The following is a 14218-nucleotide window of genomic DNA, read 5'->3' on the forward strand; positions in this document are numbered from 1 at the left end:
TGTGCCTCCGCCCCCGTCCTGGAGGCAGCTCCGCCCCCGACAGGCAGACGGACACACCAACGAAGGGACGAATAAATGCATTCGGGTGGCCACACAGACAGCTGAACAGAGGAGGACTACACGAGGGATGGAGAGGCGGTCACCGACGCGCACCTCTTTGCGCTTGAACTCCACGGCGGCGCTGGCGGTGTCCTTGCCGCCGGGGAAGGTGGGCGGCGAGTCATCCTCGTCGTACACGGTCACGGGGAAGGGCACCATCACCTCCTCCTCGCGCGCGCCGGCCCGCACCGTGCACGCCGCCACCAGCTCGTACTTCTCGCGCTGCTCGCGGTCCAGCGCCCAGCGCGTGCTCACCTCCAGGCTGTCCAGGGCGCAGTGGAAGGGCAGGCTCTCACCTGGGGCCAGCAGAGCGGGGGTGCCGGCGTGACGCGGGCATCCCGGCGGGGTGCGGGGCTGCCTTCCCCGGGGAGCTCTCCCCAGCACACCCGCTCCTCGCCAGGCTCCCAGCCACCACTACGCCCACTCCCAACGCGACCCATAAGCAGAGACCGCCTAGGGGTGGGTGGGGGAGGGTCTTTGGCAACCCAGAGCTTGGTGTCCAAGGCCTGTGCCTGCCCTGGCCCTTGGGGACCAGTGACTTTGACAGCTGGAAGGGAACTGCATCCCCCCCTAGGGCGGGCTCCAGTAAGGAGGGGGAGGGGCCCCAGGTTGACGGCAAAATTTGAACCCCTTCCTGTCGTCCACCCTCTCTAGGCTGCAGACCCAGAGATCCTGCTCTGGCATTTGGTGGTTTTGAAAAAATAATGTTAGGAATTATTGGAAATTATGGAAGCAACATGTGCTCATTTTTACCAACATGAGAAACAAAGGCAAAAAAAGAAGAAATTAAGTCGCTGGAAAACGAACGTGGAGGACACGAATGTGGAAGAGGTTGGTGCACAGATATTTTGTGGCTGCTTTGGATTTTCATCCCTGCTCTACCACCCCGACTCGATGGCCTCAGGCTGCTCATTTGGTCTCTCCGTGCCTCGGTTTCCTCACGTAAGATGGGAGGATGATGGCTTAGTTAGCTTGCTTCAGGCCAGGACTGCCCTTCCTCATTTCTGGGGGCATAGGGGGCGGGGAGTAGGTGGGGGTTGGGCAGAACCACAACACCCCTTCAACTGGAGCCCCACCACCCTGGGGGCCCTGAAGAAACAGTGCAGCGAAGGTGAGCAGGGGCAGTCAGTGCCACCCACAGGTGACCACACGGGCCTCTCAGCTCAGAACCATAGAGTCAGTGGCAGCTGGGGAAAAGCACATGATCAGTTTTCCTGTGTGTGTGTTTTTATGATTACAAAAAAAGTTTTTTAACAGGTGTTTTAACATTTAATTACGTCATTTTTTTTTTTTTTTAAAGGCAGCATGCAAAACCAGAGGATTTGTGGACAACCTTGCACAGACACGTCCCTCCTGCCCCAGGGTAGAGGAAAGGATGCTGAGGGGCTGTTTGGGTTTTCCTTCACGTCCTCTCCATGTTCCTGTGCCCTAAACCTGGCACGAATCCAGGATCCACTTGCAAAAATCTTGTCTTGGTTCCGCAGCTTTCGTTTAAATTGGGTGCAACTGCTCCTCCAGCGGCGGCCCTGCTGCCCTCCCTGCACCTCCTGGGGGGTCCCAGCCCCATGCCCGCCCCCCAGCCCCCAGGGGAGCATCTCAAGCCTTGACCTCCTTGGAACCCCACTTGGTCCTCTGTCCCTCAACATCCCACAGGCAGCCTGGCAGGAAATTCTGTAGGGTCTGCCTTGGAAGCCTGCCACTGGTCCTAAGGGATTTCTCTCCTAACCTCCAACTGTCTCCGGGAGTGGCTTCCACCCAGGACCTCCCCACCCCAGACCCTCCCTCACATGGTAACCAGATAGTCCTTTTAAACCCAACTCTGGTCCTGTCACCCCTGCTCTGAGCCCTTATGCAGTCTGCATGTCCCCAGAGGGCGAGAAGGGAAGGTGACTCCCCTCACCTGCCCTGGCCCTCTGTCCTGTCCCGCGTGGCTCCTCGCCCCCCAACCCTGCACACTTCCCTCCTGCTCCCCTGGGGCTTTCTTCCCACCTCTCCCCTCTGGGAGGCTCCACGCGGGCAGCTTTAGCTCCGAGGGCAGCCCGGGCCCGTGGGGGGCGCTGGGAAGCGGGTTCTCCGGGCTAAAGGAGCAGCGGCGTGGCGAGGAGGAGTGGGGCCGTCGGGGATCCGCGCGCCGCGCCGCGCGCACTCACCGCCCAGGAGCCGGTAGGCGGCGCTGACGTTGGGGCAGAGGAACTGCACCGGCAGCGGGCCGAACTGGTGGAAGGTGCCGGGCGGCCGGTTCTCGCGGATGCGGAAGGAGAGGCCCCTCTCGGGGAAGCAGAGCTGCCGGGGCTGCAGGGAATCGCAGGCGGGGAACGAGGCGTTGATGAAGGAGAAGTAGACGCGGGCGCAGGCCGGCCACTGGCACTCACCCTCGCGCGCGGCCGCGGGCGCCAGGAAGACCTGCAGGTGCACGGTGAGCAGGGGGAAGCCCCCGTCTGCAAGGAGAGGGGGCGTCAGGGCTGGGGGCGGCCGGGGAGGGGCAGGTTCTCCACCAGAACTAGCACGCTTCCTACCGGCTGGGGGCTCAGTCCCTGTGCCAGGGCAGGTGGGTGCCTGGAGCGCCGGGGTGGCACAGGCCAGCCTCTCCTCTTTGCGTCTCTGCTCAAGGGACCCCTCCTTGGAGATGGCCCCTCACACGCACACACACACAGGTACCCTGAGGTATGGCACCTCCTGCACGTGGGCGGCTTCCCCAACACCAATCCCCCCGTGGGGGCCAGCAGCCCCCGCCCCAGGGTTTTTGTCTTGGAGCATCTCTGCTGTGACTCAGCCCATAAACAGACTTCCCTGGGGCACCAGCAACTTCCAGCAAGTTCCATAAGCATGGCACCACAGCAACCCCCACCCCCACCCCCCAGTGAGCCATGCCTGCCCTCCTTCCTAAGAAGTATCCTGGATCTCAGCTGGGGAGGGGGTCCTTCCTTGGGGGTCCCAGGGTAGAGACTTCTTACGGCTTCTATTTCTGTGTTCTTGAGCTCTTTCTCAGTCCCCTGCTGTGTTTGTCATGCCTGAAGGTAAACTTTCCCTGATGGGTTTACTGAGTGGCTTCTCTTTTCTGACTGGACCTTGCCTGGTACGTGGGGCCCCTCTCAGATCACAATGGATCCGAGATCTAACAACAGGCCCCTGTTGTTTTGTTTCTTACAGCAGATGCCCCTCTGGCTTCCAGCCAAGGAAGACTTGAGTCTCTTAAATTCCCCTCTGGGAGCTCAGGATGCTGATGGTGGGACGAGTGAGTGAGTGAGTGCTCCCTGGAGGGGAGCCTCCCCTACCCCAGCAGGGCCCTTTGGGGGACTCTGACCACCTGGGCATGCAGGATGGGACAGTGTCTGTGCCCCACAGTGGGCAGCTCCCCTCCACTCTCTTGGGCTCAGCACCTGTGTCTTGCTGGCCGGGCAGAGCACGGTGCTCCCAGGAGGTCACCCCGCCGTCCACGTCCACAGCAGAGCTCTGCCCTGCCCCCAGCCCACCGTGCCAGCGCCCCATGCAGCCTTGACCCAGTGTGGAGCCCTGCTCCATGGAGCTCGCCCAGGCCTCCCCCTCTACTCCCCTCCAGGCTACCTTGGCGGCCATGGTCCCCGCTGGGTGCTACGTGCCTCTTGCTGCCAACGGACAACTGCTGCGCCTCCGGCAAGTTTAAGGACATTTGCTAGATCAACTCTGGGGGTCTTCCGGCTCCTCGTAACCCACGCCTCCCAACCAGAGGGGGCCGAGGGCACCCAATCATGCAGGTGCATTCTCCAAAACCAGCCTCAGAAAGCCCAAGGGTTGCCCATGGCCCCCCAAACATGCCCTGTCTCCCTCGCCTTGCTGGACAGAGCCAGGCCACCCTCCCTGCGCCCTGCGCCCTCACACACGGGCAGCTGTAACCGGAGCCCTTGTGAGGCCGAGACCCGGGGAAGGGGGCCTGGGGGTCACCGGGGTGATCACTCACTGCGGACGCTGAGCCTCTCCCAGGTGCTCTGGTCCAGGCTCTGGTTAAGGTAGACAAGGCCCGTGTCCTCCTGGATGCGGATCCAGTCGTTCTCGTGCAGCCGCGAGCGGAAGGCCCCGTAGAGGTACGGGCCCAGGCGGAAAGCGGGGCCCTCCCCGGGGAGGTCCTGCAGGGCGTGCACGTACAGCAGGGGCATGCCGGCCGGCTGGCCCACGTACAGCTTCTCCCAGTAGGCGTCCCGTGAGAAGTAGAGGCCCAGCGGGGCTGCAGCAAGCGGGGAGGGGGGGTGAGGAGGGAAGACAAGATGGGGTGTCCCCCCCTCCCTCACCCCCAGACCCAGCACTGAGCCTGCAGGAGAGGCTCCAGCCAGACAACCATCTCCAACACTCGGCTAAAGGCTTCTTAATGGGTCAGGAGACTCCGCCTATATATGAATCTCATCTTTACTAGAATCTTCTCATCTTTAGTTCCAAGTACATGAACACAGTTATTTGAATAGGGAAACACTGGCTGAAAGTGCACAAAATGTGTTTTAAGAATAAAAAGGAGGAAGGGGAAGTTCCGTAAAATAGCCGCAAGAGCATCCTATGTCACCCAAGCTTGTGGAGCACGCATGCCGCACGCAAGCCCGGTGTTCACACACGCCTCTGAACAAGTGGCTGGAGCCAGAGTTTTCAGATGACGCAGCTGTACCAGCTGGACGGGCAACGCCGAACGTAACGCATCCTGGTCCAAAGTGAAGCATGCACCTACCACGGGGCCCAGCAATTCCGCTCCGTTTATCCGAGAAAGGAAAACACGTGTCCTCCAAATAGCTTAGTCACGAATGCCAGAATTATCCACAAAAAGCAAGAACTGGAAACAGCCCAGAAGTTCTTCCAGGGGTGAGCGGGTAAGCAGTCTGTGGTCCCGTCACACCAGGGAACTCTCCTCAGCAATAAAAAGGAAACGCTGTCTCCACACTCAACAACCCAGGCACCCACAGACGTCAGGCCGAGCGGAAACGCCAGGCACGAGGGAACACACAGGGCGTGATTCTAGACTAATGTCTGGTGAGAAGAACCAGGCTGGTCTCCTGTCGGGGGCAGGGGTGGCGGCTGCCGGGAAGGGGGCAGGAGGGACCTTTTTGGGGAGATGGAAAGATTCCACATCACACAGAGGTGAGGGCCCCACAGATGTATCCAAGGCCAAAATAGACAGCCAAGGTTTGTACATCTCAGCATACATGGATTTTTCTGAAAAGCATTAAAAAAAAGTGAGCCTAGAGGTATAAATTATACACAAAGGCAGATGTTGCTCACATGACAGCTGGAGATGGTATGTGGGAGCTTATCAAACTGGTTTTTGTAAAAAGTGTAAACAATTAGTTAAAACATTAAAAAAGATGGATTGTCTAAAAATGGTTAAGAACCATTAAAACTCTGTGAATATACTCTACAATGCACACCCAAAAAAAACAGCAGCACACAGAGCAGGTGTTAAATATCTGTACTAGTGTGTGACCAAATCACCTTCTCCATCAGTGTGTTTTCAACATGGCCCTGCTCCCTCGCGGGGGTCCTGGGGGGTGGGGGGGGCTGCAGCACCGTCCAAGGGCCACCCCCCACCCATGGTGGCCTGGGACTTCTGGGAGTGGATCTGGGCTAGGGAAACCATCCGATACCAACTGGCGTCAAATAAAGAGAACAGGCAGGACCGATAGGGGGTCCCCAAAGTGGTGAGGTGGTAAGAAAGCAAGAGGCTACTCTCGCTCTGGAATGTTCTTCCGGGAGGATTCTACCAGCTGGGCTGGGAAGGTGGCCTCGAGGACCCCTGCAGGGCCTCTGTCCCGGGGCAGCCGGAAGCTCCCAGCCTGGGTGGCGGCTCCTTCCTCATCCAGCCAGCCTGGGGAACGTCCGGCTTAGCCTGCATCTCTCTGGAGAAACGTGCGTGGCAGGTGGGCTCCTACGGACAAGCTGGGCACTGGGGAACACAAGTGGTGCCCCCAGACTCTCCCCCCACACCCCCTGGACCTGGGGACCACTGGGTTCTGCCCGGCACTGGGGCCTGCCTCAGGGCTCATGGTCTGTGCACGGCAGGGAGGCTGAGGTCTCGCTGTGTGGGAACGCGCATCCTTGGGGTGTCCTGTTAAAGGGTAGCCGATGGTGCCGGTCAGCGAACCCCAGGGTGTGCCTGGGTGCAGGATGCTCCGGGGCTGACCCTCCCCAGTGAGTCCCCCCCACCCTGGGATCCTGTCTGGGGAGAAGCACACACACCCCTGACTGTGTGGGGACCAGACGGGCCCTAAAGATGAGGCTGACAGCTGCAGAGGGCCCCCCACCTGCTGCTGCTGCAGGGAGGGCTCCCCGACGGGCTTCTGGTGACTTCCCACGAGGGGTGTGCCAGAGTCTCCTCTTGCCCCATGGTGGGGGCTGCCCGCGGCTGCCCAGTCCAGAAGGGCCGCCTGACCTCACTCGCAGCAACCAGAGGGGTCCACAGCCATGGGCACAGACTCGGGGAAGAGGTCAGCTCCCCCCAACAACAGCACAGCCACAAGGAAAGGTGCCTAACCAGGAGGAGCACCCAAGCCTTGTTCCTGACACCCCTAGGAAGACCCAGAGTGGGAGGGTGTGAGCTGGACATCGCAGGGGGCCGGGCAAGGCCACGGGGACCCTAATCGAGCTGCCCCGACGGACAGGCAGGAGGGCTCCCCGCCATGTCATGCCCCCACAGCCTTCACCCAAGGTGGACGTGGAGTGGGCACTGCCCCGGCCTCCGCCCCACCAGCGAGAACAGCTCTGCCAAGCACGGACCCTTAGGGCTCACCCCTGCCACAACTGCTGCTGCGCAAACAGAAATGGAGGCTCAAGGCCTTACAAACAGAAAGCCAGAGGACTAGGATGTGTGATGTGGTCTTTCCGGATCCCCCATCTTAACCCACACACTCAGCCATCGGGCACAGCAGGCCAGGCCCAGGGGTGGCCACAGCCGGGGCCTCAGATGGGCCCGGAGCGTGCTGTGCCCCCACCTGGCGCCCCGTGTCCACTGGGAGCAGGACCCCCATCCACTGCCAGTGCCCCCTGGGCCATCCCTCAGGGCTCAGCGTCTCTCAGGGCAACTTGAGCTTCTGGCCCCAAAGATGATGAGATGGTCACTCGGTGGCCCCGTTAAGGCAGTAGCCCTGGGGGAGCCTGGGTGTGTGACACCATGGTGGGGGGCTCACAGGCACTCTGTCCCCACTGTGGTCCAGCTGCCCTCCATCCCGGCAGACAGCCACACACACTGACAGCTAGCAGTTCGAGGGGCTGCCAGGTGGTGGGACCCCAAACTCTCAGGGCACTTACAGCCCCAGTGGGGTCCCAGGGGCAGGCTGTACCTCTCGAAGACCAGTCTGCACCCCAGGCCCCTGGTCTCCTTACCATGTGACCTGGACCCTCCTTCATCAGGGACAGGGGTCTGTGTCCTCCCCCCACCCTGGGAGTGTGGGGGGTGACGCCACGTAACAGCTGGGCCTAGGCCACGAAAGACAAGTCCTCTGCCCAGCTCTCACTCACACTCAAGACCCACACCGTGGGCCCCGGGCAGTGGGGCAGGGTGGGTCTGGTGGCGCCTGGGTGCTGGGAGCAGAGCTGGCAGGGACGAGCCTCACTGAGACGCCTGGCTGCTGCACCCACAGGTGCAGGGAGGACGGGGCCACGTGTCTGTCATGGCCGGGGGCATGATGCACACCCAGCACCTCATGGTCCAGGGGCCGGTGGAGACGAGGGACAGCAGGGCCCTGGCACTCCTGCCTGCCCCACAGGGCAGCCCCATCAGCCCCATCACAGGCTCTGCAGCCCAGACAACGGGGCTGCCCCACTGTGGCCTTGCCAAGCCCAGCCCCACATCTGTAGTGACAGGGGGGCTCGCTGCTGCCAAAAGGGATTTGTGGCTCAGGCAGTGATTGGGAGCAGAACAGTCTTAAATGCACTTAAAATGCCTCCACTGGTCCTTGCAGTGGGGGCACGGCGGGCCTAGTGCACCTCCTCGTCAGCGACACGTTCTAGAAGGAAAAACACATGGGGCAGGAGGAGGCCTTGCTCGGGCAAAGCCCTCCTGCCCCTGATGTTTGCATGGGAGCCCACAGGGGACATGTGTGCAGGGTTGGGGAGGGGGGCAGCTGGCTCTCCCCAGCTGTGGAGGGGTCTGCCCCCAGCCCCAGGGGCCCCGTGGCCTCTCATCCCACAGTCACTTGCACAATTCAGCCTAAGGGAGTTGGCAGGGCCGCTCCTGGTGCCACCCTGACAGACGCCACGCGCTCACACACTCTCTCTCACACAGGCACACGCACTCTCATCACACAGGCCCAGACCCTATTACTTGCTCTCATGCACAAGCCCAGGAATTCTCACCCTTGTTTTCTCACTCACACCCTCAGTTACAGGCTCGCTTTCACACACGAGCACAAGGACACTTCCTCGCACACCCTGGTTTCTCACGTTCTCCCTCTCACCCGTGTGCGTGGCAGGACGGGCCTGACACTGCACTGAGCCTGGAGGGGCTGCCCGAGGAGGGGTGCACCTGAGCATGCCCCCGACAGGCAGAGCTCACCTGAGCACACCCCTACCCCAAACTCATCTGAGTTCCCCCAACCCCATCACCATCACGGGGCCCGGGGCAGGCACTTCCCAGCCGGGTGCCCGGGGTGTCCCCCTCAGCCTGGGGCCAAAGGCCAAGTTCACCATGGCACATGGCGGACCACCAGGGAGAAGTCCCCCCATCCCCCCAAAAAAGACAAAGGATTATGACTCATTTTACCAAAACCAACTATAAATCTCAAGATTGCAATGTCAAGGTCTGGATTCTGGCTCCCGAGAAAGAGAACATTGCAGAAATGGTCTGACTGAAGAAACACTTAGACTTAGACGCACCCCAGCAGCTCATACAGGGGGTGGGGGTGGGGGCAGCACCTTCCCAGCAGGACCCACTTGAAAGGCACCCCCCCCCCTGCGGCGCCTCCGCTTTATAAGCAGCAGCACGACGCCGATGACATTTTTATTATGACCCAGCAGAATCTCGTCAACAGACAATTTCCTAATGCGATCATCTGCTCCGGGAATGGGAAACAGACCCCACCAACTCTTCCCCGGGGGCTGGGGGTGCAGAGGCGGCCCCTCCCTGCTGAAGACAGCTGTCCCCGTGGGGGGTCCTCCAACGCCCGGCGTTGTCCACCCTTGGGACGCACTCTGCCCATCCGAGCAGCAGCCTCCCGGTCACGTGCGTTTCTCACCGTAGTTGAATGTACGGCATGTGCGGAGATGACACTTCACATGCATTTTCATCGAAAGCACAATAATAAAATAAATACCCGAGATGCCATTGCCCAAGTCACCCACAGGACAACAAGCAAGGCTGTTGCTCCCCCTCATGGCAAACATGAGCCTGGATCCTGAGTTCATCTGCACTTGATTTTGTTTTTTTTTTTACGGTTTTACCTCATTGCTGGCATGCAGTTTTTCTGGGCAAAGGATTCCATGTGGATGGTTGTTTTCTCCCAGTTCTTCAGAGGCGTGATTCCACGGTTGCTGTGTTCCTCACTGCCCACTGCAAACGCCGCTCCTATTCGGTGTTCTGTCTTTCCCCTCTGGCTGCTCTGAGAGCTCCCTTGTCTTTGGTGTCCCACAGCTGCTATGAGTTCTACTCACTGAGTGTCCTCCTGGGCTTCTCCCTGCTTGGCTTGCCCCTGAGATGACGAAGCCCCCCGGGCCAGCCTTGCCCCCTGTTCTCCCCGAGACACGGCGGCCGGTTCCCTAGCCTTAAATATCAACTCTGTGCTGATCCTGGCAGAGTTCACGTCACTAGCCCTGACCTTGCCCATCCGCTTCCGATACACACGTCCACTTCCTTGCTGCAGTCACTCATGTCTCAGCCTAGCTTAGGGCCCACCCCTCCTGGGACACTCAGACCTCCGGCTCGTCTTCACCTAGTCCCGGCACCACCATCCACCCAGCTGTCACGCCCCGTCCTTCCCTCCTTCCACTGCTCGCGCCCGGCCCACCAACCTGCCTGCCACCAGCTCCCTGTCCCAGGCCACCATCTCCCTCACGTCTCAGCGAGGCCCCCCGGGCCCGCCCCTGGCCCCACAGGCCACCGACCGCAGAGCAGCCAGTCAGATCGCATCACCCTTCCACTGAAGCCCTTGGTCGCTTTCCCACGGCTCGAAGAATAGTATTCCGTCTTCACCAGGCCCTCGGGGCTGGGCACCATCCTTCCCCAACACCTTCCCCCCACTCTCTCGGGCACCCACCTTCTGGCCATGCTGCCCAACTCCCTGCTAGGAGTAGAAAGAATGAATGAGCTAATGAATGAATGCATGCATGAGCAGAGGAGTGGAAGGGCCCCTGTGGGAAATGGGGGAATCTGGGGTAGCAGAGGCGGCTGGAGCAGCAGGGAACGGGGCCGGGACGTGGCTGAGATGAGGCTCGGGTATGATACTCCGGGTCGATAGGTCCCGGGTGCCGCGTGAGCTGGGCAGGGCTGGGAGGCCCCCCTGCTTTGCTCTCGAGACCTGTCTGGGGGCACTGAAAGCCCCCGTGCACTCGCAGCCCCAGCGAGGCCCACGGCCCGCAGCTGGACAAACAGGTTGAGAACGGACCCACTGACCTGGCTCAGGAGAATGACTTTTCACTGGTGGCCGAGAACACTGCCGACTGGCAGATGTGAGTCAGCATCTGTGTGCACACACACATGCACACAGACACCCCCCACCTCCACGCGCACGCACAGCCCTGCATGGATATGGGGGCTTGCTGGGCTGTGAGCTTCACAGACAACTGCTGCTTTGTCCCAGTGGAGGGCTGCTCCTTCGTGGGCTGCCTGTTTAATTTTGCTTTTAGGAATAAAGCACCGATCAGGGGAGGCACTATGGTAAACAACACATCTGGGGAGAGCATTGGGGTGGGGGTGCTCATCCCCATTTTAAAGATGTACCCACAGCTGGAGGCGGGGCAAGATGGCAGACTGGTGAGCTGTAAGTTTTAGTTACTCCTCCAGGAAAGTAGGTAAAAAGCCAGGAACTGCGTGGACTGGACACCACAGAGCAATCTGTCTTTGGGCATACTTCATACAACACTCATGAAAACGTGGAACTGCTGAGATCAGCGAAATCTGTAAGTTTTTGCGGCCAGGGGACCCGCGCCCCTCCCTGCCAGGCTCAATCCCGGGGGAGGAGGGGCTGTAAGCTCCGGGAAGGAGAACGGAGAACTGCAGTGGCTGCTCTTATCGGAAACTCATTCTACTGATTCAAACTCCAACCATAGATAGACTGAGACCAGACACCAGAGACTCTGAGAGCAGCCAGCCCAGCAGAGAGGAGACAGGCATAGAAAAAAAACAACACGAAAAACTCCAAAATAAAAGCAGAGGATTTTTGGAGTTCTGGTGAACACAGAAAGGGGAAGGGCGGAGCTCAGGCCTTGAGTCGCATATGCAAATCCCGAAGCAAAGCTGATCTCTCTGCCCTGTGCACCTTTCCTTAATGGCCCTGGTTGCTTTGTCTATTAGCATTTCAATAACCCATTAGATCTCTGAGGAGGGCCGTTTTTTTTTTTTTTTTTTTTTAAATCCTTTTTGCTTTTCCTAAAACAATTACTCTAAGAAGCTCAATACAGAAAGCTTCAAAGAATTGCAATTTGGGCACGTCAAGTCAAGAGCAGAACTAAGAGAGCTCTGAGACAAAAGGCAATAATCCAGTGGCTGAGAAAATTCACTAAACAACACAACTTCCCAAGAAAAGGGGGGTGTCCGCTCACAGCCACCATCCTGGTGGACAGGAAACACTCCTGCCCATCGCCAGCCCCATAGCCCAGAGGTGCCCCAGACAACCCAGTGTGACGGAAGTGCTTCAAATAACAGGCACACACCACAAAACTGGGCGTGGACATTAGCCTTCCCTGCAACCTCAGCTGAATGTCCCAGAGCTGGGAAGGTGGAGCAGTGTGAATTAACAAAGCCCTATTCAGCCATCATTTGAGCAGACTGGGAGCCTCCCTACACAGCCCAGCAGACCAGAACTGCCCTGGGGGGACGGCACTCACCTGTGACATAGCACAGTCATCCCTCAACAGAGGACCCGGGGTGCACAGCCTGGAAGAGGGGCCCACTTGCAAGTCTCAGGAGCCATACGCCAATACCAAAGACTTGTGGGTCAGTGGCAGAGACAAACTGTGGCAGGACTGAACTGAAGGATTAGACTATTGCAGCAGCTTTAAAACTCTAGGATCATCAGGGAGATTTGATTGTTAGGGCCACCCCCCCCTCCCCGACTGCCCAGAAACACGCCCCACATACAGGGCAGGCAACACCAACTACACACGCAAGCTTGGTACACCAATTGGGCCCCACAAGACTCACTCCCCCACTCACCAAAAAGGCTAAGCAGGGGAGATCTGGCTTCTGGAGAACAGGTGGCTCGTGGATGCCACCTGCTGGTTAGTTAGAGAAAGTGTACTCCACGAAGCTGTAGATCTGATAAATTAGAGATAAGGACTTCAACTGGTCTACAAACCCTAAAAGAACCCTATCAAGTTCAGCAAATGCCACGAGGCCAAAAACAACAGAAAATTATAAAGCATATGAAAAAACCAGACGATATGGATAACCCAAGCCCAAGCACCCAAATCAAAAGACCAGAAGAGACACAGCACCTAGAGCAGCTACTCAAAGAACTAAAGATGAACAATGAGACCATAGTACGGGATATGAAGGAAATCAAGAAGACCCTAGAAGAGCATAAAGAAGACATTGCAAGACTAAATAAAAAAATGGATGATCTTATGGAAATTAAAGAAACTGTTGACCAAATTAAAAAGATTCTGGACACTCATAGTACAAGACTAGAGGAAGTTGAACAACGAATCACTGACCTCGAAGATGACAGAATGGAAAATGAAAGCATAAAAGAAAGAATGGGGAAAAAATTGAAAAACTCGAAATGGACCTCAGGGATATGATAGATAATATGAAACGTACGAATATAAGACTCATTGGTGTCCCAGAAGGGGAAGAAAAGGGTAAAGGTCTAGGAAGAGTATTCAAAGAAATTGTTGGGGAAAACTTCCCAAATCTTCTAAACAACATAAATACACAAATCATAAATGCTCAGCGAAATCCAAATAGAATAAATCCAAAAAAACCCACTCCGAGGCATATACTGATCACACTGTCAAACATAGAAGAAAAGGAGCAAGTTCTGAAAGCAGCAAGAGAAAAGCAATTCACCACATACAAAGGAAACAGCATAAGACTAAGTAGTGACTACTCAGCAGCCACCATGGAGGCAAGAAGGCAGTGGCACGATATATTTAAAATTCTGAGTGAGAGGAATTTCCAGCCAAGAATACTTTATCCAGCAAAGCTCTCCTTCAAATTTGAGGGAGAGCTTAAATTTTTCACAGACAAACAAATGCTGAGAGAATATGCTAACAAGAGACCTGCCCTACTGGAGATACTAAAGGGAGCCCTACAGACAGAGAAACAAAGACAGGACAGAGAGACTTGGAGAAAGGTTCAGTACTAAAGAGATTCGGTATGGGTACAATAAAGGATATTAATAGAGAGAGGGAAAAATATGGCAAACATAATCCAAAGGATAAGATGGCCGATTCAAGAAATGCCTTCACGGTATTAACGTTGAATGTAAATGGATTAAACTCCCCAATTAAAAGATGTAGATTCGCAGAATGGATCAAAAAAAATGAACCATCAATATGTTGCATACAAGAGACTCATCTTAGACACAGGGACACAAAGAAACTGAAAGTGAAAGGATGGAAAAAATATTTCATGCAAGCTACAGCCAAAAGAAAGCAGGTGTAGCAATATTAATCTCAGATAAAATAGACTTCAAATGCAGGGATGTTTTGAGAGACAAAGAAGGCCACTACGTACTAATAAAAGGGGCAATTCAGCAAGAAGAAATAACAATCATAAATGTCTATGCACCCAATCAAGGTGCCACAAAATTCATGAGAGAAACACTGGCAAAACTAAAGGAAGCAATTGATGTTTCCACAATAATTGTGGGAGACTTCAACACATCACTCTCTCCTATAGATAGATCAACCAGACAGAAGACCAATAAGGAAATTGAAAACCTAAACAATCTGATAAATGAATTAGATTTAACAGACATCTACAGGACATTACATCCCAAATCACCAGGAT

The 14218-nt window shown here is 56.8% G+C and overlaps 1 protein-coding gene and 1 long non-coding RNA gene across 2 annotated transcripts in view; one reads left to right on the forward strand and one right to left on the reverse strand.

The window, feature by feature from the left end:
- The window catches only part of RET (ret proto-oncogene), a 69169-nt gene that overhangs the window by 26860 nt on the left and 28091 nt on the right, over positions 1 to 14218 (reverse strand). The window contains exons 2-4 of the mRNA XM_037804736.1: positions 4037 to 4300; positions 2250 to 2537; positions 154 to 395 (exon numbers count right to left, since the gene is read on the reverse strand). Of these exons, the coding sequence (XP_037660664.1) occupies positions 154 to 395; positions 2250 to 2537; positions 4037 to 4300 (794 nt within the window). The remainder of the gene's footprint in view (positions 1 to 153; positions 396 to 2249; positions 2538 to 4036; positions 4301 to 14218) is intronic.
- LOC119510431 lies at positions 67 to 1861 on the forward strand. The gene is made up of 3 exons (XR_005211926.1): positions 67 to 208; positions 754 to 930; positions 1400 to 1861. It is a non-coding gene; the product is annotated as an uncharacterized LOC119510431 (long non-coding RNA).

This window comes from Choloepus didactylus, chromosome 15 (genome assembly GCF_015220235.1).
Source record: "Choloepus didactylus isolate mChoDid1 chromosome 15, mChoDid1.pri, whole genome shotgun sequence".
Taxonomy (NCBI): domain Eukaryota; kingdom Metazoa; phylum Chordata; class Mammalia; order Pilosa; family Megalonychidae; genus Choloepus; species Choloepus didactylus.